The following is a 24,456-nucleotide window of genomic DNA, read 5'->3' as shown; positions in this document are numbered from 1 at the left end:
TGAGTGGAACTGGAAAAAAAGCTTATAAAAATTATGGGATGAGGTTTTTTTAATGGGTTCTTGGGCCAGGTGCAAAATACCCAGGGCTCAACCATTTTGCTCACAATGATTCTGGATATATATGAAATTTAAACAGATGGGAAAGGGGAAATGGGGGTGAAAGGGATAAGTTAAAATCCCTCCATCCTTACTATTGACTGTGTCGAGAATTATTGCTGGGGTGGGGGAATTGAGGAATGAATTCCAGATAAAGTGAGGTATTTATTTATTGCATTTTTATTTCATTTTCTCCAAGGAGCTCAAGGTGGCTTACATCGTTTCCCCCCTCCTCATTTAATCCCAACCCTGTTGGGACAAAAACCCTGTGAGGTAGGTTAGGGTGAGAGAGACAGTGACTGGCCCAAGTTCGCCCAATGAGCTTCATGGCTGATTGAGGATTTGAATCGTGGTCTCCTAGGTTCTAGTCTGACACCCCAACCACTATACCACACTGGCTCCAAATGTAGCTTCATCATCTATTTACAGTGTTACCTCAGGTTACATACGCTTCAGGTTACATACGCTTCAGGTTACAGACTCCGCTAACCCAGAAATATTACCAGTTACAGATAGGTAGCCGTGTTGGTCTGCCATAGTCAAAACAAAATAAAAAAATTCCTTCCAGTAGCACCTTAAAGACCAACTAAGTTAGTTCTTGGTATGAGCTTTCGTGTGCATGCACACGAAAGCTCATACCAAGAACTAACTTAGTTGGTCTTTAAGGTGCTACTGGAAGGATTTTTTTTATTTTGTCCAGAAATATTACCTCAGGTTAAGAACTTTGCTTCAGGATGAGAACAGAAATCGTGCTCTGGCAGAGCGGCGGCAGCAGGAGGCCCCATTAGCTAAAGTGGTGCTTCAGGTTAAGAACAGTTTCAGGTTAAGTACAGACCTCCAGAACAAATTAAGTACTTAACCCGAGGTACCACTGTATCAAGAAAGAGTACATGTACTTGAATATTACCTGCATCTTTTTGTCCCTGTTCTTTCCCATTCCACTACCAACTCCACCCCCGTTCTATGTTCCGTTTTCTTTTTTAGATTATGAGCACAAGCAGGGAATTGTTTTATGCTAAAGCTCTTCTGCAGAACCTTAGGCACTGAACAAATGAACATATAATAACCTACCTGGCATGAAAACATAAGAACAAAGCTTCATAAAGGCTCTGTGCAGAGGATTATTTCCCTGGAACAACAGGAGTAACTTCCTTGTTACAATTTCCATAGGTGTAGCAGTGTTAGTGTATTGCAGGAAGAACAGCACAGAGTCTTGTAGCACCTGAAAGAGTAAGAAATAAAATTGTTATGGTGCCACAAGACTCTTTTGGGACTCCCAGGCTGTCACTATTTTCAAATGGAATTCAGTTGCATATTGGAGAATTCAGGCTGCACAACGGAAGCTGATTTGTGGCTCCTGAACAACAAATTCATTTCTCCAAAAGAAGTTTTTTGTGATACTGGAAGTGATGGGAAAATGTCCTCGGTAGTGTGGGATAACACTGGCTTTGTTGCAAATTGTCTAGCCTCCCCTCAGATCAGAGGTGGAATCTAGACACATATAAAAAAAAACACGCTGTGAAAATGCTTTTTTAAAAAAGTTTTGAAAAATACATTGAATTTTGCATAGCTCACTTTCGCTACCTAGTGTCCGATTTGTATATTGCACTTTACAACACATTTAAAACATTTTATTTGCAGCTGTATTGCTGAGTCCAGAGTCAATGCTCATTAAATAGCCAACATCATCTGTCTGTAAACAAATCAGGAGGCATGTTCAAAAAATTGTTGTTTTTCCTCTTTAGTGTTATTTATTGTGGCACTAGTCCTCATCCAGCTTTTGTGTAGTTTGATAACTATTAGAATGTAATAGGGGGAAGGAGCCAGTCAAGATTTACCAGAGTGCAACAGGAAAAACTTGTTTTTCAGTCGTTTAGTCGTGTCCGACTCTTCGTGACCCCATGGACCAGAGCACGCCAGGCACTTCTGTCCTCCACTGCCTCCCGCAGTTTGGTCAAACTCATGCTGGTAGCTTCAAGAACACCATCCAACCATCTTATCCTCTGTCGTCCCCTTCTCCTTGTGCCCTCCATCTTTCCCAACATCAGGGTCTTCTCCAGGGAATCTTCTCTTCTCATGAGGTGGCCAAAGTATTGGAGCCTCAACTTCACGATCTGTCCTTCCAGTGAACACTCAGGGCTGATTTCCTTAAAAATGGATTCGTTTGATCTTCTTGCAGTCCATAGGACTCTCAAGAGTCTCCTCCAGCACCATAATTCAAAAGCATCAATTCTTCCGCGATCAGCCTTTTTTATGGTCCAGCTCTCACTTCCATACATCACTACTGGGAAAACCATAGCTTTTATTATACGGACCTTTGTTGGCGAGGTGATGTCTCTACTTTTTAAGATGCTGTTTAGGTTTGTCATTGCTTTTCTCCCAAGAAGCAGGCATCTTTTAATTTCGTGACTGCTGTCACCATCTGCAGTGATCATGGAGCCCAAGAAAGTAAAATCTGTTACTGCCTCCATTTCTTCCCCTTCTATTTGCCAGGAGGTGATGGGACCAGTGGCCATGATCTTTGTTTTTTTGATGTTGAGCTTCAGACCATATTTTGCGCTCTCCTCTTTCACCCTCAATAAAAGGTTCTTTAATTCCTCCTCACTTTCTGCCATCAAGGTTGTGTCATCTGCATATATGAGGTTGCTGATATTTCTTCCGGCTTTCTTATTTCCCGCTTGGGCTTCATCCAGCCCAGCCTTTCGCACGATGAATTCTGCATATAAGTTAAATAAGCAGGGAGACAATATACAGCCTTGTCGTACTCCTTTCCCAATTTCCCCTTCATGGATCACTGCCTTGCCGTGGCGAAGGGGCTTGAATAACTCAGAGAAGCTATGAACTATGCCAAGCAGGGCACCCAAGATGAACAGGTCATAGTGGAGAGTTTTGACCAAACGTGATCCACCTGGAGGAGGAACCGGCAAGCCACTCCAGTATCCCTGCCAAGAAAACTCCATGGACAAAGACAACAGGAAAAACTACCTGATGTCAAAGAAGCCCACCTCCTGTTTCTGGGAAGAATTAAATGTCACACTCTTCCGATCATCCTGTCAGTGCAAATATTTCTGGTTGCCAGGCAAAATATCCATCCCTTTCATCCTTGCATGCCCTTGTGTTAGCTTCCTCTAGCACACAGGGCTAGTTGAATCCAGCTCACAATGCTAGGCTGCAATCCTAACCCCACTTACCTCGGAGTAAGCCCCACTGAATTCAGTAGGCCAACTTCTAAACAGACATGCTTCAGGTTAGTCACTGCCTCTGGTCTTGCCTTCTTGCCATATTTATAAGTTTCTCACGCATATAGTTGGCAGAAGGAATGATGTTTTTCAAAGAAATACCGTAAATGTGATACAAAAACCAAATAATCTTCCAGTTCCTATTTCGCATGCCTTTTTAAAAACAACTTCAAAAAACAAACAAACCCCTCGATAACATTATTTAGAGTGTTGCTGAGGGGATATCAATAATAATCTATTTAACATCCATGCTGAAATTTGTAAGTATAAGGCTGTAATCCTATACACACTTGGAAGGGAGTAAGTCTTATTCAGTTTGGGGGGGGGGGCTTATTGCTGGATAAACATGGATATCATATAACAGATAGGCAAAAGATCTAACTGGAAGATCTTTGAGTGATTTGCAGTAGATCTGTAGGGATTTCTGACTCTCAATTGTTTAACAATTGTAACAACAACATGACTTTTCCCACCTAAATTAGGCTGCTGCAATTATGGAAGCTGACCAGGGTTGGATTTTTGTGTGAAAGGACTGTGAGTTCAGTTCAGTTCAGTTCTGGCAGTGAAAACTCCCAAGGCTTAGAATGTGTTCAGAGGCCCTCTATTCTGTAATTCTACCTCATATGCTTTTTGCACCTAGCACTGCTTGGTTGATTTTGTGTTTCTGGTAACAAAACAAGATAAGGCCAACAAGTCTGAAGTCTGATGTAACATGCCAATTAAGATATCGTGCTTTGTCTGAAGGATCTACAAAGTTAGCACACAATCCAGGCAGCTGATTTCTGAAATGGCAAGTATTCAGCAAAGGTTTTTCTTTATGCACCTGCTCTTTTCTGCTTTTTTGTCTGGTGGCAACGTGCCCCAAGGTCAGAACACACGTGAAGCAGCAAGTTGTTTCCACCATTGGGCTACACTACACGACTTTGTATTAGTTCTTCCCTCTTTTATTAGAAAATAATAATAATATCTTGCACATGAAGGCAACGTCAACTGGATCCAGAGCTGGTCCCTTCTGCAAATGGAAAAGCTCCTTTCATTCACAGAAATGAGTGAGAACCAGTAAAGAAGGGGAGGAGGCAGTTTTTGCAGATTTTCCCTACAGCCTCCCCAATGCTACCTCCCACACTGTTACATGGTTCCCAAACATTCCAGAGCTGTTTTAGGAGGAAGGAGGAATCCATGATGATGATGATGATGATGATGTATTATTTATAACCTGCCTATCTGGCTAGGTTTCCCCAGCCACTCGGAGCAGCTTCCAACAAAATATTAGAAATTCAATAAAACATCAAACATTACAAACTTCCCTAAACAGGGCTGCCTTCAGATGTCTTCTAAAAGTCAGATAGTTGTTTATTTCCTTGACATCTGATGGGAGGATGTTCCACAAGGCAGGTGCCACTACCGAGAAGGCCCTCTGCCTGTTTCCCTGTAACCTCACTTCTCGCAGTGAGGAAACTGCCAGAAGGTCCTTAGAGCTGGACCTCAGTGTCCAGGCTGAATGAGAGGGGTGGAGACACTCCTTCAGGTATACTGGGCCGAGGCTGTTTAGGGCTTTAAAGGTCAGCACCAACACTTTGAATTGTGCTCGGAAACGTACTGGGAGCCAATGTAGGTCTTTCCGGACCAGTGTTATGTGGTCTCAGCAGCCACTCCCAGTCACCAGTCAAGCTGCCGCATTCTGGATTAGTTGTAAAATCACTTTCCTTCCTTCCGACAGTAGGGTCATCCTGTGAATAGCATTCTGTTTACAGGAAGTCTGGCTCCAACTTTTTATGTCTAAAGTCATAATAAATGAAACCAAGGGGGTGCTGGATGATGGAAGCAACATGTACACCTGTAGAGTCTCTTGAGTAGAGACATAAAACTCTCCCACATTAGTTGCACTATTTTACACAACTGGCAAATTAGTCCTACTGAGTTCAGTGGGACTTACAGGGAAATGTGCACAAGATTGCAGCCTAGAGCCAAAACTAGGCACATTAATTACATGAATGCAATTAACACACATCTTCAAAAACCCATAAATAGCAGCTGTAGAATCATTATTTTCTCCCCACTGCACTTCTAAGTTAGGAAGAGAGTTTGAGGGGATCCATCCTGCTCAAATGTGTGTGTTTCTGCCTGTTCTGCTCTGTGATGTGGCGAGGCCTAGGCAGGATGTAAGGTAAACTGAGGTTCAGGCTGGATACAGGGCAAGCTGAGTCAAGACAACCGAAAATTGTAGAGGTCAATGTCAGTAAAGCTACATGATTCAGATGCAGCCTTATGCTGCTTTCCCCAGAGGTTTGGCAAAATTATAGAGCAGGGTATGCAAGTACCTCTACCCTTTGTCCTCAGCATCTCTCAATAAGACCTACATGGGAGTTTCCAGGTAGCTATAATAGCTAAAATTGCATGATGCTGGCTACTTCTTAGCTCTAATTTTAGCAGCTCTTACAACAAAAGAGCTCCTGTGAGCAAAATCTGGCACTGATAAATTGATGGAAGCTTTAGTCAATGCTTTCACATAGATCCGTAGCTGCATTTAGATGAAAACATTTTTAGATGCTTATCAGACTTAGATGTGCTGGGTAACCTAAAGATGAGTGTTGCAAGAAAACACATTGTCTACTTGGCATGCCATTGGGGTGAGGAAGTTTGTACAGGACCTATAATCATCACTGATGTATTGTGCAAGCTTATAATCCAGTGTTGGTGCATAAGCGCTCACTGTTAAAACCGTGTTTATGGAAGACAATCTTACTCGGCTACAAGTGATCATCAAAGAAGAAAGAAGAAGATTGCGCAACACAACCCTATTTATTCAAAAGTCAGTCCTGCTGAGTTATCTGGGGCTTACTCCCAAGTAAGTACAGTGGTACCTCGGGTTACAGACGCTTCAGGTTACAGATGCTTCAGGTTACAGACTCCGCTAACCCAGAAATAGTACCTCAGGTTAAGAACTTTGCTTCAGGATGAGAACAGAAATCGTGCTCCGGTGGTAGCGGGAGGCCCCATTAGCTAAAGTGGTGCTTCAGGTTAAGAACAGTTTCAGGTTAAGAACGGACCTCAGGAACGAATTAGGTTCTTAACCTGAGGTACCACTGTATGCTTAGAATTGCTGCCATTGTGGTTTAGCTGTATGGAAGAAGAGAGAGATTTAGATCAAACTTAGAGTTGCCTTCTGAGCTATTTTTTTAAGAGATAGGCAAGGTAAGAAAAGACATTGCACGTAATCCTATGTGATTCCAATATGAAATGACCTAAGTTTCCAGTGAAAAAACATTCTGATATGACTCATTAATGCTGATTGAACACTCTTTTGTTTCCAGAGTGGGTTCATTGTTTGCTGTTGGGTAAAACAATATCTGGTAAAGAATTATTCTAAAAGCACACTGGGAGGTTACTGTGTTCCAGTTCAAATTGTGTTAAGCTAATTGACCTGAAAGGAGCTTACAACTGATATACATTCTTTGTCTGCCTACAACAATGAGAAATGATTACTGTATTCTGTGCGTGAATAGTTAATGTTTTTTTTTTATATGCATCTTTTAAAAATTAATTTTCACATACTAATTACAACTCACATTATTACAATGTGAGAGGAGGAAACAAAAACCATGGTACAAAGATATGGTACAAAAGCTATATTCCTCCATCAAACAATGAGACTTTTTAGGCTGTACTCCTATACTGTACACACTTACCCAGGAGGAAACCTGCTACTGAATGCAACAGGACTGATTTCGAGAGCCAATGTGGTATAGTGGTTAAGAGTGGTGGATTCGTAATCTGGTGAACTGAGTTCGCGTCTCCACGCCTCCACATGCAGCTGCTGGGTGCCCTTGGGCCAGTCACACTTCTCTGAAGTCTCTCAGCCTCACTCACCTCACAGAGTGTTTGTTGTGAGGGAGGAAGGGAAAGGAGAATGTTAGCCGCTTTAAGACTCTGTAGGGTAGTGATAAAGCGGGATATCAAATCCAAACTCTTCTTCTTTCTGAGTAGACATGTAGGAGTTGGTGCCATTTGGTCAATTAATCAGTTAAATGTAAATAATCTGCATACTGAAAACATCAGCATGGGTGTCTCTTTTGAGGGCACTGAAGGAACTATGAGACAGCCCTGTTCTTCATGTTTCAGCATTTTGGGCCTCAAAGTGGTCACTTGCCTTTGAAATGTCATCCTGCAATTATACTAGTTAGCTTTTAAAAGATGCCATAAGATTTTTTGCAAAAACCACCCAAAACAAAAAACAAAACAAAAACACAACTATTCTTCTGAAACATATTATTAATTAACTAATTAATTAAATTTGTTAGTCGCTTTAACTTGTCCAAGGCAACCTGAAACAACTTACCAGTACAAACTTATCTGTGGACAGTAGTCTTTTCCACAGCCTGTTTCCCTGTGAATATGCATGCAGCTGCCATTATTCCAAAATCATTTATTATGATATGCATTTGCTCCCATCTACTTGCCTGGAGTTAAAATGGGGTACACCTGCAAATAATGATTTTAATGCAATGAGTACAGTGGTACCTTGGGTTAAGTACTTAATTTGTTCCGGAGGTCCATTCTTAACCTGAAACTGTTCTTAACCTGAAGCACCACTTTAGCTAATGGGGCCTCCTGCTGCCGCCGCACCGCTGGAGCACGATTTCTGTTCTCATCCTGAAGCAAAGTTCTTAACCTGAGGTACTATTTCTGGGTTAGCGGAGTCTGTAACCTGAAGCGTCTGTAACCTGAAGCATATGTAACCCAAGGTACCACTGTAATGTGGTTCAGAGATATTACTTTAATAGCAATATAATCTAATTAGACAGTTCAGTTGTGTTTGCTCAGCTAAATGCAAGTCCTTCTTCTGCTGGGCACATCTCAAGTTACTCCTATATTTATGTGGATGAAGATTGAGTGAGAAAGCCAAGAATGGCTCTGGATGTGACGCTTAGATGGTCTCGTATAACCTCCTGATTTTACTTGTCTATTAAAAGCACAGATCTCTATAGCACTCTTAGGGAGCTGGCATTTTTTGTTTTAGTAATTTTGAAATGGTTCCAGTGCATCGGACCCCTTTTGTCTTTCTACTGATTGAATCAGTTCTGACTTTCTTGCTGATCTTACATTAGAGACCTGAGAAATGCCCTGTAATTTCTCTTTGAAATTCTCTCTGAAGCTGCCCATTTTTTCTATGTATATGTCAAAACTCATAGCCAACCAATCAATGACAAACCATTAAAATCTAATACTTTAAATAATAACTACTTTAAAATGCTTGGGTAGGACAGACTGTGTAACACATATTATTTTAATTAAGGGATGCAATTTCCCAAAGTACATTCAATACTGTGCAACTCCGCATGCATTTCCTCAAGAAAATAACATTTATTTATTATGTTATTTATTAAAAACAGATATAGACAGTGGCGTAGTGTGGGGGTGCAGGGGGGGCCGGCAGCACCGGGCGCAACATCGGGGGGGGGCGCTCGCACTCGCAGCTCTCTGCCCCTACCGGGTTAGGGGGTGCAAATTACTTGCCTTGCCCCGGGTGCTGACAACCCACGCTACACCACTGGTTATAGATACACTTTCTGTTGCATTGCAATGCCCAAAGTGGCTTACAACCAACAACATTAATTAATGTATGAAAGCAATAAATAGCATCAGCAGCAAACACAAAGTTAGGGGATCGTGTTGGTACTAAAGGGTTAAGAGGTAACAAGTCGCTCTAATCACTGAGCAGCTGAAAGTCATTAAGCATCCAGGAATGTGAGTTGGTTTGTATAAATAGTCAGTTCACCCGTGTTTCTCTCTCTCTTCCCCCCTTGACCTGACTCGCAGACTCAGTTTGTGGCCATGGGCGTGTTTGCTGATATGAGTTAAGTTTAGAGTAAAGTTTTCTTTATGCCGGAGATAAAAGCATGTGTGCTTTATCGCCAGGGTTACAAATCCGCTGCCACCAACCAGGTAAAGGTAAAGGTAAAGGGACCCCTGACCATTAGGTCCAGTCGTGGCCGACTCTGGGGTTGCGGTGCTCATCTCGCTTTATTGGCCGAGGGAGCCGGCGTACAGCTTCCGGGTCATGTGGCCAGCATGACTAAGCTGCTTCTGGCGAACCAGAGCAGCACATGGAAATGCTGTTTACCTTCCCGCCAGAGCGGTACCTATTTATTTACTTGCACTTTGACATGCTTTCAAACTGCTAGGTTGGCAGGAGCAGGGACCAAGCAACGGGAGCTCACCCGGGGATTCGAACTGTGGGGATTTGAACCGCTGACCTTCTGATCGGCAAATCCTAGGCTCTGTGGTTTAACCCACAGTCCCCGGTAAATCACTTAGTCCCAGTCAGGTTCTCAAGTTAACAAAGATTATTTCAAACACAAACAAACTTTAACTGCATTCCAAATGTTGTTATTCTTTACCTTCTTAGTCCTATTTTATCCTGTCTCTATCTCTTCTACCTCCCCTCACACAAGAACCCACTGCACTAACTGTCTCTCTATTTCCAACTGCCTTAATCAATCAATCAATCAACCAATCAACCAACCAACCAACCAACCAACCAACCAACCACCACCAACTAACTCAAAGCTCGGGCTAAGCCCTTTTATAAACAGGTAGGCTCCACCTCTGGCTTTCCTATTGGTCTACATTTTAACCCTTTCTCTCTCCCCTGTACAGACATTTTCTAAACGAATGAGCAAACGCCACATCCTCCAACAAATACATGTTACAGCAGAAAGGCTCAAGTGGAAGGCGAGCATTCTGGTCTTAATGTTTTAGAGATTGGGGTCCCCATTGTGACACTGAGGGCACTGTGTGTCATGGAGACACCTCCCTGCTTTGTGACCACCCAGATCCCCTGCCCCTAGTATTTTTATTTTTTTGTTTTGTTACCATAATTGGAGCTGGACTAGCTGGAAACAAAATGCAGGGATGCAACCACCCCACCCTCTTACCTGACTTTCCCTTAGAATGCTTCTGGGTTCCAAGTGGGGGTGCTCTGCAGGCTTTTTGGGGGGGGGGGAATCTGTTGGTTTCTACCATTTTTTCTTTTATTTATTTGGGAAGTGTTGCCTACTTTTTTGGTCTGTGTTTTATTTTATGTTTGCGAGTGGGGAGCGGGTGTACATGCCCCCAGAATGAAAAATGTTGAGGACCATTGATTTAGGGCTTAAAAAGTAATAATCTGCACTTTCCATTGGACTATGAAACACTATTCAGAATGTCAAAGGTACAATCCAGCCAATGTTTCAATCCTATTAATTTAATAGTGGAGTTTAGCACCCTCCTTTTGAAATCACTGGAACCGAGGAGTGTTGTACCTGGGCTGCATTTTGCCCCAGCTGCCTGTACTCCTTGAAAAGTCTTTTTTGCAGGCAAAAAACATGATTATTGTCTGGGTTTTTTTGCCCTGTGGTGAAGTTAAACAGAAGAAGAGAGATAAAGTCCCAAGAAATCAGCAAGGGAACTTCCATATTGCAAGTGAAAGATGGCAGGAGATCATTCACAAAAATGGAAAGAGTATATCATATAGTTATCAGATGGAGACTGTGAACTCTAAAGATCAATTTTCTTTGAAGACTTTTAAAATGTCAAGCTGATTTACATAATTAAATACTAAGAGGGGGTATTTATGAAGGTAATAAATGTGAAGCTTTGTTCCTTATATTCCAAAACTAAAACTCTTTTTAACAGGAACTTTTAGATGTCACACTGATTACACGTACCCTAGCAACCAGAGTGTTGTTGAAACGTTAAGTGTATGAGTCATTGTAAAAAAAATTAAAAATACAGTGGGACGTTGTGAATTTTAATGCATGGCACAGCAATCCTTCATAGGAAATTATTGAGTTAAAACTTTAGGCAAAAGTTTAAGTAAAATTAAATGACCCACTTGTTGTACACCCCTAATGTAGTTCTGTGGTTTCAGAAAGTATTGTTACATGCCATCCTAATCTCTCAGCAGTAAGATATTCCAGGGTTTTTAGGTGCTTATCCAGGGTTTGTGTTTCCTTTTGGGAATGAGGGACCATGGAGACTTAATGATATATGGTTTACTTACACATATGTACAACCTGAGCCTGAGTACATTCCCTATTCCAGTCAGATCTTTAAACACCTAGAGACCTGGAAAACAAGGCTGAAATATATGTGTGTGTACACACACACACACACACACACACACACACATATATATATGGCACATCAAATATTTTCAGCTAACAGACCAGATTCTGTAGATAATCCCTTCTATATAGGGACAGCTGCAAATACAGACAACCTGACAGAAGCAATTTGAATTTCTTCCAGTCAGGAAAAATGACTAATGTTGGCTTGTTTATTGGCAGTCTTCTGCTACCACTACAACCTTCTAAAACAATAGTCAACCTGCTTCCCACCTGCATCTCCAACCACATACCTTGTTTCTTGATTCCATTAGGTTCAATTTGTTTTCTTCATCAAGGAAACAAAAGAGGACTTTTTAACCTATTAGTCACTCCACAGGAGTAGGCAGACACCCACTCACTTAGAAGTTTTTCAAGAGAATGGAGAAATAGGGAAAGTTAGAGGGAAAGGAAAACCACATGTGCAAATGAACACCTAACAGAGCACCAGGTTATTTTTGTTCAGTGACACTTCTGGGTTCTTAACATCTCAACGCAACAATTTCAAAGGGAGCTTTTATATGAATCTCTTTTCAAAATTCAACCATCCTAATCATAAGAGTTGGAAAGGAGACACAAAACGGTCAGGTCCAGGGGTTGTTTTTTAATGTTATTCAGTGGTATGGTCCCTGCCCCTTTCCCTTCACCAGAGTACCCCCTTGTATGCTCTAAGTGTATGCAACCTGAGGCGCAAGAGATATAATCCCATGCACCACATCCTTCCATCCAAGTTGTGGTCTCCCTGGTTTAATATCCTGGGTGGTAGGGTGTGATTAAAGCAATGACAAACCTAGACAGCATCTTAAAAAACAGAGACATCACCTTGCCAACAAAGGCCAGTATAGTTAAAGCTATGGTTTTCCCAGTAGTGATGTATGGAAGTGAGAGCTGGACCATAAAGAAGGCTGATCGCTGAAGAATTGATGCATTTGAATTATGGTGCTGGAGGAGACTCTTGAGAGTCCCATGGACTGCAAGAAGATCAAACCTCTCCATTCTTAAGGAAATCAGCCCTGAGTGCTCACTGGAATAATAATAATAATTTATTATTTGTACCCCGCCCATCTGGCTGGGTTTCCCCAGCCACTCTGGGCGGCTTCCATAAAAACCAGAAATACACTAAAATATCACAGATTAAAAACTTCCCTGAACAGGGCTGCCTTAAGATGTCTTCTGAATGTCAGGTAGTTATTTATCGCTTTGACATCTGATGTCACTGGAAGGGCAGATCGCGAAGCTGAGGCTCCAATACTTTGACCCCCCCCCCCGGCAATCTGCACAGAATTTTGCTTATTGGTTGCCATAAATTTTATTTTAATTAATTTTTATAATGAAATGTTTTTAGAATCGTTGGATTATTTTGATTGTTGTTAGCCGCCCTGAGCCCAGCTTCGGCTAGGGAGGGCGGGATATAAATAAAATTTATTATTTTTTTATTATTATTATGTTGGGAAAGATGGAGGGCACAAGGAAAAGGGGACGGCAGAAGACGAGATGGTTGGATAGTGTTCTCGAAGCTACCAGCATGAGTTTGACCAAACTGCGGGAGGCAGTGGAAGACAGGAGTGCCTGGCATGCTCTGGTCCATGGGGTCACAAAGAGTCAGACACGACTAAACGACTAAACAACAATAAGGGTGTGATTGCGTGCTGAGCATTTCCTATGCTGTTTTCTTTTATTCTATTTATTATTGCATTTCTATCCCACCTTTCCACCAAGGAGCTCAAGTTGGAGAGTGTATGAGTCTCATCTTCCACATCTGACCCTCATCACAAGCCCATGAGCTAGCTTGGGCTGCAGTTTTGACTGCGCAATGTCACCCCCTTGAAGCCTGGTTCTCCCAGGTTCTGTTCCAACATTCTAACCACTGAGCCACCCTGGCTGGCTGTTAGTGGCAGCACTGTCTATTTCCCCCCTTTTCCTTTATGTCAATGCACGGGAACATTATTGCTCTAGGTCTGGGGCTGGTGCAAAGATGCATCATTGCTTAGGCCAGGCATAGGCTCTCCAGATGTTTGGGACTACAATTCCCATCATCCCTAGCTAACAGGACCAGCGGTCAGGGATGATGGGAACTATGGTCCCAAACATCTGGAGGGCCAGAGTTTGCCTATGCCTGGCTTAGGCCTTGTTTTGGAGGAATATAGGATATGTTCAGAGTCTGCTGCTCCCCTGGGCTGCTCACAATCCTAAACCTTTTTGGATGTTTTCCTGACACACCTGAGGTGTTCCAACGTCAGTTTTCCCCTGTGTTCTGCCAAGATAGAGGGGCTTGTGCCAAATTCTGTGGACCCCAAGAGAGCATAACAGGAGTATAGGATTGCCTGGGGGGGGAAAAACAATTTTAATACAGAAGTTTCAAAACAATTACAGACTGTCATGACAGAATCATTTTTCTTCTATGTTTTCTCAGGGGCTGCTTTCTTTTGCTGGGCCAATCAGGCTAGGAAGCAGCTTGGAACCAGGGTGGATGCAGGAAATCAGTTCACATCAGCAAGGCAAGGTTTATTTAAGGAATGAGTCTTGACAACTGGGAGCAAACACCACATTTGTGGTAATAGAAAGCAAGTGTTTCCTTTGTCCCCCACAAACTTGTAACTCAGAAGGGGGGCAGCCAGGATATGGACATAAAATCACACTCCTCTGTGTTTTCTACAGGGCAAAACTTGGCTTTACTTCACCCAGGTCAAATACCCAATTTGTTCACACATAGGTTGGGATCCTCAATGGCACCCCTCTGGAAGTTTCACCTGGGTAAAAAAAAACTGGCTTGCCTCCCGGAGCTACATTCATTTGTCTTAGATGAATGCAAAATTGTGTTTTTGAACGTGTGATCTAGTAGGGCTGGAATGGAACTGGAAATACCAGGGTTCTAATCCACCCTCATCTGAGTTTTCTGGTCCAAGGGGAATGCAGTAAACTGTTATAGTTGCTTCAGTGGGGGGAAAAACACATGAATTCCTCTTCTTAGATAAAAAACATACTCGAAAGATTTTACCATTTAAAATAATGTATATAATTTTTGAGGCCCAGCATTCCTACTTCCTGCTTGCTGGTTTCCTACCTATGGGCTTGGTCCCAGCATGCCTCTTTTCTCGTTTCCTCGCCAGCTGGCAGGGTAATTCTCTGCATGCAGAGGGCAGTCAACAGTGACTTCTTCCTTAGATCACCTGGGGCAACAGCAGCTGTTAAATGTGAGCTGCTTTTCTCGCTGATGAATTTGCTCTCCATCTTTCTTAATTTTTAATGGGGAGAGGAAATCAAACAGCCCAAGAAAATTAAGACATCTAAACACAGTTTCTCTCTTTCCCTCCCCTGATTTGTTGTAGAAATCCAGATGTTTCCCTCTTTGGCAAGGATATCTCGTATTTCTGCGCATGAACCATGAAGAGTGCAGTTCTTCTCTAAGATGGTGCAGCCATTGCGATCCTGACCATCAGCTGCATTAAATGCGCTTGCATGCTAGATTGTTGCATTAAATGCACTTGCATGCAAGTTTGTTGTGAACCTCCCTGAGATCTGTGAGAATAGGGCGGTATACAAATTTAATAATAAATAAATAATCAGTTGGGTGCATGTAGAGTCTAGACTGTCACTCTCTTTGCATGGGATTCAGTTGTATTCCAGCAAATTCAGGGTGTACAATTTTAGTTGATTGGGATGTCATGTGCAACAAACCCGCTGTCCCAAAATATAAGACTTTTTACGATAAGGAAATTCTCTTGGGATGCTAAGGGGGGAAAGTCGGTTGTATTTCAATTATGGCCAAAAAAAAGTAAAACAATTTCTTATCTTAGAAGACAATTGTGTATTTCCATAGTATTGCATAGAATTTAATGTGTTATGTTGACACTACTGAATCCCAGACAGATTTTTGAACTCTACTTTAAAAATGAAGCACTCTTACAACGTTTACTGTGCCATGGTGATACTGATGTTGCTATGTGCCCACAAGAAATGAGTTGCCTTGTAAAGACTGAATAAAACTAAATTTAGCTTGGGGGAGGGGAGGAGGAGAAGCTCTTAAAGGCTTGTCTTTCATTCAGCTATTTTTATCTTCAAAGACTTCCTCATCAGCATCTCACAACAGCAAGCTTTGAAAGCATTTTGAAAAGGTTAAAACAACACTCTGTTTATCATCCCTGTTTGCTGTGCCAAAAGATATCCCTATAGGTAACTAATTTCTGTTTCCTGAATTTAGAAATTTTAAATGTAAATACAGCGACTGTGATGGCGAGATCTACTTCCATTGTCAAGAGTTTTTTTTATTGGAACAAACTACCTAATAATATAGGCAATAAACATTTTAACAATAAAGGGAAAGTGATTTTTACTTAATCCTTCAGAGCTACTGTAGTCAATAATAATCTGAATTATCATCATCATCATCATTTTAGGTCAAGACAGGGCCTGCCCTACCAAGAGGCAGAGTGAGGCAGCTGCCTCAGACAGCAAATTTGAGGGGTGGAAAGTGACTAGAAAGTTTACCATGTGGTCTGCCCTATAGCCCTTAAGCTAGCTTGCTGCTCTAGCATAGCAGGCACACAGGAGAGGTAACCTGGAGTGATCTGCCTCAGGCAGCATGCTCGGGGCGGGATCATTGGTGGCAAACCTGCTTCAGGAACCAAAAGGTCTCAGGCTGGTCTTGGGTCAAGATCATATTTAGTAAAAAAGCAACCTCACAGGGTGAGAGCACCAAAAGGGGTGGTTGTGGTGGAGGAGCCACCAAACCCCAAAATCTCAGTGGAAGTTGTGTGTTTCCCCTCTCTTCCTTTGGCTTGCTTACTTATTTATTATTGTAATCCCGCCTCCCCCCTCCATGCTCCAGTTCCAGTGTGTGTTGAGAGAATGAGTCCCCAGGGCACTTTCTTTTGGTTCTCAAAACCAAACCTTTGATGGCAGAGGGTATATTTCAGCATCTGCAAAAAGGAGACCTCAACAGGTGCAACTTCTGCTCTACAAAGAGAGGGAGGCCACAAACTCCTATGGCCCCCAGGGCACCTCACAAGGAACACAGGACTGAGCCTTAAGCAATTTTGAGTCATTTTTTGAATTATGTTTTCAACACTTCTGCAGCTTGGTTCTGCACATTTTGTTCAGTGATGAGACATCAAGTACTATTGTAAATTATTTTATACTGGCATACTGAAGTCATAAAGATGTCTATCTTTGCTGATGGCATTTAAGCAGAGTCTGGTTGACCATCTGTCAGGGGTTCTGTAGAACATCCAGCAGATTGTGCAGTGAGCAGGAAGTTGGACCAAATAACTTCCAGTTATCCCTCTCGACATTATAATAATTATTTTCAGTTATTAGTATTACATTTGCATTCCTCTAAGGAGCTCAAATGGGCATACATGGCCCTGACCCTCCTCATTTAAACTCCACAACAACCCTGTGAGGTAGGTTAGGCTGCGAGATTGTGCCTGAGTGGGGATTTGAACTCTGGTCTCCCAGCTCCTAATCTGATACCCTACACCACATTGGCACTCGCTCTCTCCGTCTCTTTGAAAATGTTTTTATTAATTTTCAATTTTAGATCACAGTTGCAACAACGCAACTCACAACATATTAACTGCAATGCAATAAAATATCAAAGCATAGTCCTTGAAAGTTAAGTCACATGGGCTCTCTCTTGCTTTTATTTTATTCTATATTTCTGGCTCCATAGTTAAAACTACTTAGCAGAGGAAGCTGCCAAAAATAATACTAACGAAGTGGTGCAGAGAGGGAAACAGGATGAACCGCTTTACACCCCACAATGCCTGGCAACCAGAGGAAGACAAAACATAGAGTAGAAAATAAGTCAAATCTACTGTTCAGCACTGTGACAGTAGGAAGCATCTTGATATTTTTATGTTTAATGGACACTGTAATCCAAGTTAAAACACCTGATTGTTCAGCATGAGTCAAGAAGGGGAATTTCAACATGTCGGTCACAAAAGGCGTGCTGAGTAAGACAGGAAGTGAGGAATTTTTTGTTTGGTGGGACTAATATGCCCCTGCAGTTTTAAAATGTTGGTAGGTAAACAACTCTGGAATTTTACTTCCACATTTTGCACTTCAGTGATTGAAAACGCTGGTGGTGAAACAGATCTCAATAATTAACAGAATGTGACATCAGATGGCATGATGAGTTCTGTGCCCTCCCATGGGAACGTCTGGGCTGAGTGGACTACAAACAGCCAACCACATTTACTGTTCACCCCAGGGGCATGAATCAGTTAAACATATACTATAACAGCTTGTTGAGCTTCTTCCATTTAGCTCCCAGTGCTCCAGCCGAGATGTTCCTTTCCTCCTGCAACTGCCACCGCAGGAGGCTTCTGAAGTCCCATATTGTTCCGAGTCTGAGAAGATGGAAGCAGCAGCAGAAACACCAGTGTGTTCCAGCTGCGGTGGCCCTTTTCTCCCCCAACTGTCTCTACAGGGAAAAGAGGGAACCTAGTGTGAGAACCAAGCATGACAAAAACCCAGCATTTCAATAAAGGGTTTTCCCCCATTTGCTTTTCTGGTTTTATTTTGTTTTACTGGATACAGTAATTTTTATGAATACTCATTATTTTTATCTTATTATGTAAACCACTTTGTAATCTCCCCTGAAAAGTGGTAGATAAAAACCTCTTACAGACAGATAAATAAATACCACTATGTGCTCAGCTCCACGTCTGAGTTATGAGTTCTTAATGAAAAGTCCACAGTGTTAATCTTTTTTTCTTCTCTTCCCTTTTCCAGAGACACAATATGGAGGTTTTGTCTTTGTGTGGGGGGGTTAATCTTGCATTGTAAGGAATTAAGTTTACTTACTGTGTTTGTAAAAGTGGTTGTATTGGTCCTTTCAGAGACCTGCTACAAGTACTTACATTGTAAGATAACGCTAAGGGACTGCATTGTTGCGTTATTACAAAGCACAGATTTGAGCTGCTCTCTTTCTCTGAAGCATGGATTGGAATTTAGGTTGCACAATTATAGTTGATGGGGTGGGGGTCATTCACAACAAACCCTCTTCAAAGATAGGACTTTATGCAATGAAGATAACAGAAGAAAACCACCTCACAAAATCATTAAATAGGCAACATCTTCTAACCACTCTGTAAACTAATCAGTATGTCTTCTTCTTTGGTGATCACTCATAGCCGAGTAAGATTGTCTTCTATGAACCTGGTCTTAACAGTGAGTCCATAAGTGACTGTGGAGGCCAATTCTGGATCCACACATCCTTTCACAGTGGGGACATAGGTTTCCGGATGGGAGATGATCACGGTGAGAGTTTGCCAAACATGCCTTCCTCTTAGCCCATTTCTCCCTTTCATCCCGAGTTCAAGCATCTTAAATTTCATGACACCTTTGGTAAAGGCTGTTCTCCAGTTGAAGCACTTGCAGGCCAGCGTTTCCCAATTGTCAGTGTTTATATTACATTTTTTAGATTTGCCTTGAGAGAGTCTTTAAACCTCTTTTGTTGACCACCAGCATTATGCTTTCCATTTTACAGTTCATAATAGAGTAGATGCTTTGGAAGACGATAATCAGGGCATCCAAACAACATGACCAGTCCAACGAAATTGATGTTGAAGAATCATTGCTTCAACACTGGTGATCTTTGCTTCTTCCAGTACACTGGCATTAGTTTGCCTATTTTTCCAAGTGATGTGTATAATTTTTCGGAGACATCGTTGATGGAATCTTTTGAGGGTTGGAGATGGTGTTTATAAGTGGTCCATGCTTTACAAACCAAATCCTAATGAATGCTCATTTTAAAAGCCAATGCTGTCTATTTCTCTGTGAAGAAATTGATAAACAGGTTGTCTGACTGGATTTCACACACTGGCCTTCCCTGTTATACCTGGAGATGCCAGGGACTGAGCCTGGGATCTGAATGCAAACATGTGCTTTGCCATTGAACTATAGTTTTTCCTCTCGGCCTCACTCTTCCTGGCATGAGCAAAGAGCCAGTGCAGAGCCAGGAGTACAAGTGAGTCTTTTGGAACCATGAAGATTTATTGCAACACAAGATTTCATGTAAGAATAAGAATAGAATAAACCCTGAACAGAAGCTGGATAGCTCTGTTGGTTAGAGTGTGATGCTCGTAATGCCAAGGTTGCTGGTTCGATTCCCATATGCGTATTAATTGTTACTGTTCTGAATTTTATTATGTTATTATCTTCCTAAGTGGGTTGTGCAAACCACTACTCTGAATATTGCTTTTTATAGGGTAGCATGCCCTGGGGATGAGTTTATGGAACCAAAGGGGCAGCAGCCTTAAAAAGTTTGGGAGCCGCTGAATTAAATTAACATGACAAAACTGGGATGATTCTGTTATGACCAATCATCACTGTTGTGATTTTTTCTTATTTCCAACTACACAGAATTGTCATACTGTCCTCTTTGCTTTTGACCCCATACACCTTTCAACTCAGGGTAACACTTCATGCATCTGATGAAATAAACTATAATCCCCAAAATGTGCAATAAGTTGGCTAGCCTTTAAGAAGCCACAAAGCTCTCATTTTGTATTGATTTTTAAGGCACTAGCGATGCCCATAACGATGCGGACAATCTCCCCGCCCCCGCCAATGACACTATTACTGACAATCAATATCAAGTATATAGACAAAACAAAATAAAAAATTCCTTCCAGTAGCACCTTAGAGACCAACCAAGTTTGTTATTGGTATGAGCTTTCATGTGCATGCGCACTTCTTCAGATACCAAGCATGCACATGAAAGCTCATACCAGTAACAAACTTAGTTGATCTCTAAGGTGCTACTGGAAGGATTTTTTATTTTTTTTTGTTTCGACTACAGCAGACCAACACGGCTACCTACCTGTAACTAAGTATATAGACAGAAAGAGCTAAGATGTGACTCTCGCTTTCGGCGCTTTGGAGCAAAGAAATGTGAAAGTCCAATTTCAGTCTTCCAAACCCTTTACCTGGGGGAAATCTCCCGTATAGGAGCCTGCCAGTGAGGCTACTCTTAAGCAAAGAGCACGGCCCGGCAGTCCTATGAAATCCCACTGAAACCAGTGCAAACGTGGGACAGGACCGCTCCGCTAGGCGCCTTTTCTTCCCAGCAAAACGGTTCGGGTAAGCGCTACACGACAGGCAGAAATTCAACCGGCGCAGCGTCCCCTCCCTCCCTCGCACCCCCCCCCCAGGAGGGGAGAGACCTTTCTCTGCTGATCCTCTCCGCCACGTGACGCCGCTTTCGAAAGGCTGAGGGTCTCCCCATATGAGCAATAAGATATAAAAAATAAAAGGCGCCGGTCCCGCTCGAAGTCGACTGCTGCCCCAGAAAGGAGGTCGAAGGAACGGGCTTTGAGCAGCCCTGATCTAGCCAACCCTCGCGCGCGCATGTCCACCTTCCCACGACTCGCCACGGCCTCCGAGCACCACTTCCTCGAGCCGGAGGGAGGAAGGGAGGGGGGGAGAAGTTCTGCTTAGCCCCGGCCCCGCCCCTCCCTTCCTCTCCGGCTCCGGGCTCCAGGCTCCCTTCGGCTCCGCTGCTGGGCGAGCGCAAAAGTTCCACCTTCCCCGCCCGCCTGGGCGGCACGAGGGCGCCGGAGGAGACGGGCAGCAATGCGCGCGCGGCCAGTCGGCGCTGAGCTCTGCGCGCGCGGCGCTGCGAGGGAGCCTCGAGGCGCCCCGGCGGGAGGGCTGAGGTCGGCGCAGACATGGAGACCGCCAAGAGCAGGAGGAGCCCGACCCTGTAAGTGTCCGTAGAGATACCTCGAGCTGCTTCCCTCCTCCTCTCCCCTCAGCGGCCGGCGCACGTCTCGTCTGAGTCCCGGCTTCCCTCCTTTTGTTTTTTCCCGACGGGCATCTTCTTCCATCCACACGGTGGGCAGCGGGGAACAAAGACGCTTGGCAAGGCGGGGAAGCCTCGAACTTTTTCAGCTTGGGGACGAGGGGTGCATGGAGTTTAAATCTATCTATCTATCTATCTATCTATCTATCTATCTATCTATGGATGGTGGTGAGTGAGCTGAGGGAAGCATTAAAAAAAATCACACACTTCAGTTAGCAAAGTAAAAGGAGGACCATCTGGTTCTGTATAAGGTTGCTCCTTTAACCCAGCCAAAAAATGTGCCCCTCTGTTTCTATGTACCCAAATGAGCAGAGCATCAGGAGGCTTAAGTCAAGGGCTCACTTTCGTTTTCACTAATAAATATGGAACCAACAAGTAAGGCTTTAATATAATTCGGTCCCGCTCATGATTCTGCAGTGGGTGTCCAGGGGGCTGGTGGTCCAAAGTTTAGGCGTTGACCTTTAGTAAAAGAGTAGCCGACTTTTGCAGGAAAATATTGGGTGGGCTTCCCTCCCAAAACAGTGCTTCAAAGTGACTATCAAAGTGCTTCCCTCCCAAAACAGGTATTGACCATGGGCAGCGCATGACAGTGCTTTTCCGTCATGAACAACATTTCAGTATGTCAGCAGAACGAACAAGGTGGCACCAATCTGTCCCCCAGTGGTTTCCTTAGTGGGGAGCATGGGGGAAAGAAGTCGTGGAAGTTCCCCCTTGTCTTCTAGTGCAATCCCAGGGCATAGTTGTGAAGTCAGATTTGGCGGGGCAGGGGGAGCAACATTGGCAAGCTGTCTCAGAGCCTGAATCCTTCCCCCAAGGAACACAGGGAGAAATCGCTCCCTGCCACCACACAAATTGTGCAGGGTCCCCAAAACTTCTTACAAATAAATATTGTGAGCTACTGTATTTTTTGCTCTATAAGACGCACCAGACCACAAGACGCACCTAGTTTTTGGAAGAGGAAAACAAGAAAAAAAATATTCTGAATCTCAGAAGCCAGAACAGCAAGAGGGATCGCTGCGCAGTGAAAGCAGCAAATCCCTCTTGCTGTTATGGCTTCTGGGATAGCTGCGCAGCCTGCATTCGCTCCATAAGACGCACACACATTTCCCCTTACTTTTTAGGAGGGAAAAAGTGAGTCTTATAGAGCAAAAAATACGGTAATTTTCTACCCCCCTGTTGTTGTTGTTTTAAAAAATGCTTGCTGCTGCTGCTTGCTGCATTCAGAAGCAGATTTGTTGTAGGACCACATAATTTTTGCAAAGGGAATTTGTAGTACAGTAAAATGAATTACAAAAAATGTAGACAAACCCTTTCCGAATTACACAGAACTAAGATACTGGGGACAAACCTCCATCCTTGCATGTTCTTTACCCCTCCTTCTCTTGAGGGTGGATCTACACACCTTGGCTGTGTTCAGGCATAACATTAAACCATAGTTTGGTATTACAAGAATGAACCAAAGCTTCCTACTGCTTCCTTGCAGCTGTTCCAGAAGTGTGAGCCCAAGGCTCCCTGTAGCTCACGTTAGTAATGTTAGTCCACTGTTTAGCATTATATATTGAGCTTTAGTGGTGTTTCTGCAATTGTCTGTAATATAAATGTGAGACCTGCATTGATGAGAATATAGATTTGATTTCTGTGGTTCTGTCTCACTATTAATATTCTTAACAGGTGGCACACATAGCACTAGAAAGGCTGAAAGGCATAATTTTGTGCTGTGTGGAAATGGTCAGTGCTTTTTTTCAGAGGGTACTCAAGGGTACACAGTACAGAGACCTTATTTATTCAGATGTTAAAAGTGTGCCACTTACTGTAACAACTTCATGGTGAGTACTGGCACCTTTTTTCCAAAAAAAGAAGAAGCACTGGGTCTAACACCATCTGACCTTTTTGTGAGATGCTAAAAGAGGCTAAGTATTTTTAGGAAGACAGATAGTCATGCTTGCCAGGAGCCTGGTTTCAGATTTGTGGTCACCTGTATGCAGCATGGAAAATCTGACCACTAGCTCATTATGAAGGGCAGAATGAACATTAAGTATGTTTAACAAAACTCTTGCACTTATAAAATGTGTGTTACAGATATGTGCATAGTATTGCTGCTGATGCCCAAGTGTATTATATTGCAGAAATCTGCCTCAATAAAGAGATCACCAATCAGAGCTTTATAGGATGATAATACATTTGACCCTGCTGTTTTCTCCAATAGGAAGTTCAAAGATGCTAGCACAACAGGCAAACAACATGAAACACTATCTAACAATAAAATGCTACAAGAAACTTGAAACAGACCTTCAGTTCAGTATTTCAGAAAATAACAGTTCAACTAAATATCAGTGCAAAATTCATGAATACAGCAATCTTTGTTTTAGCAAAAAATACACATTTATTTTTTCACTCTAGCAGCCAATATAATAAACGATTCAGATATACCCACCCTAGAACCATCAGAAACCAAGAGAAGAATGAGTCACAACTAATTAATACAATAATAGTACAGGATAAAAAGAGTCACCATATCCCAGAGCCCGCTCTTGTCAAACCTACTCTCCCATCACAGGTTAATTCAGAGGCAGAAAAGGGAAGACTGTCCATACTACTCAAGTCAAACTGACAGACCCTTGTCTCTCCTGTGTTTGTGACTATAAACTCCAGCCTAGGGCATGATTACAAGGCCCCAGTTACACACTTCCTCCAGAATAGTGAGCAGGAAGTCTCAACCACTTGTCAGGCTTGATGTTTCAAGCAGGTCTGTTTGAGTCAGCTGTTCTCTTCAGGTACATTAAAAAGTCAGGGCAGATGACAGTCCCTTACCCCACTGTGCTGGTTGTGGCTTTATAGCTGGAGCATGCTCACGACGACTTATGATACACTTCCTCCAGGGCAGGAACTTTTCAAGATTCATAGCATTCAGTACAATGTAACCGGTATAATTTACTGAAGACAATCCCTTTATTCAGACCTAGTCAATTTTATTTTTTGACCCTACGCAATTAATGTCCAGGGACAATTGAAGTGACTTAGGGGTCTACAGTCTGACTGCAATGTACTGTATTTTTCGCTCTATAAGACGCACCAGACCACAAGTTTTTGGAGGAGGAAAACAAGAAAAAAAAAATTCTGTATTTCAGAAGCCAGAACAGCAAGAGGGATCGCTGCGCAGTGAAAG

General features: G+C 42.8%; 1 protein-coding gene and 1 long non-coding RNA gene across 4 annotated transcripts in view; both read left to right on the top strand.

Moving 5' to 3' along the window:
• Positions 1 to 9,257: 9,257 nt before the first annotated feature.
• Positions 9,258 to 15,735, top strand: LOC309345241. Of its 2 annotated transcripts, XR_014158133.1 has the most exons (4): positions 9,258 to 9,281; positions 9,996 to 10,070; positions 13,896 to 13,980; positions 14,812 to 15,735. It is a non-coding gene; the product is annotated as an uncharacterized lncRNA (long non-coding RNA). The 2 variants fall into 2 exon arrangements; XR_014158134.1 differs by lacking the exon at positions 9,258 to 9,281 and having other exon boundaries at positions 9,867 to 10,070.
• Positions 15,736 to 20,811: 5,076 nt separating this feature from the next.
• The window catches only part of RASGRP1 (RAS guanyl releasing protein 1), a 43,365-nt gene continuing 39,720 nt past the window's right edge, over positions 20,812 to 24,456 (top strand). For both annotated transcript variants that reach the window (XR_014156150.1, XM_081860388.1), the window contains exon 1: positions 20,812 to 21,191. Coding sequence is in view for 1 of the 2 variants with exons in the window: in XM_081860388.1 (XP_081716514.1) it covers positions 21,157 to 21,191 (35 nt within the window). In the remaining variant the exon portion in view is untranslated. The remainder of the gene's footprint in view (positions 21,192 to 24,456) is intronic.

Source organism: Podarcis erhardii, assembly GCF_964252035.2.
Source record: "Podarcis erhardii genome assembly, chromosome: 1".
Taxonomy (NCBI): domain Eukaryota; kingdom Metazoa; phylum Chordata; class Lepidosauria; order Squamata; family Lacertidae; genus Podarcis; species Podarcis erhardii.
The sequence above is the reverse complement of the archived record's forward strand: the minus strand, read 5'-3'. Positions and strand labels throughout refer to the sequence as shown.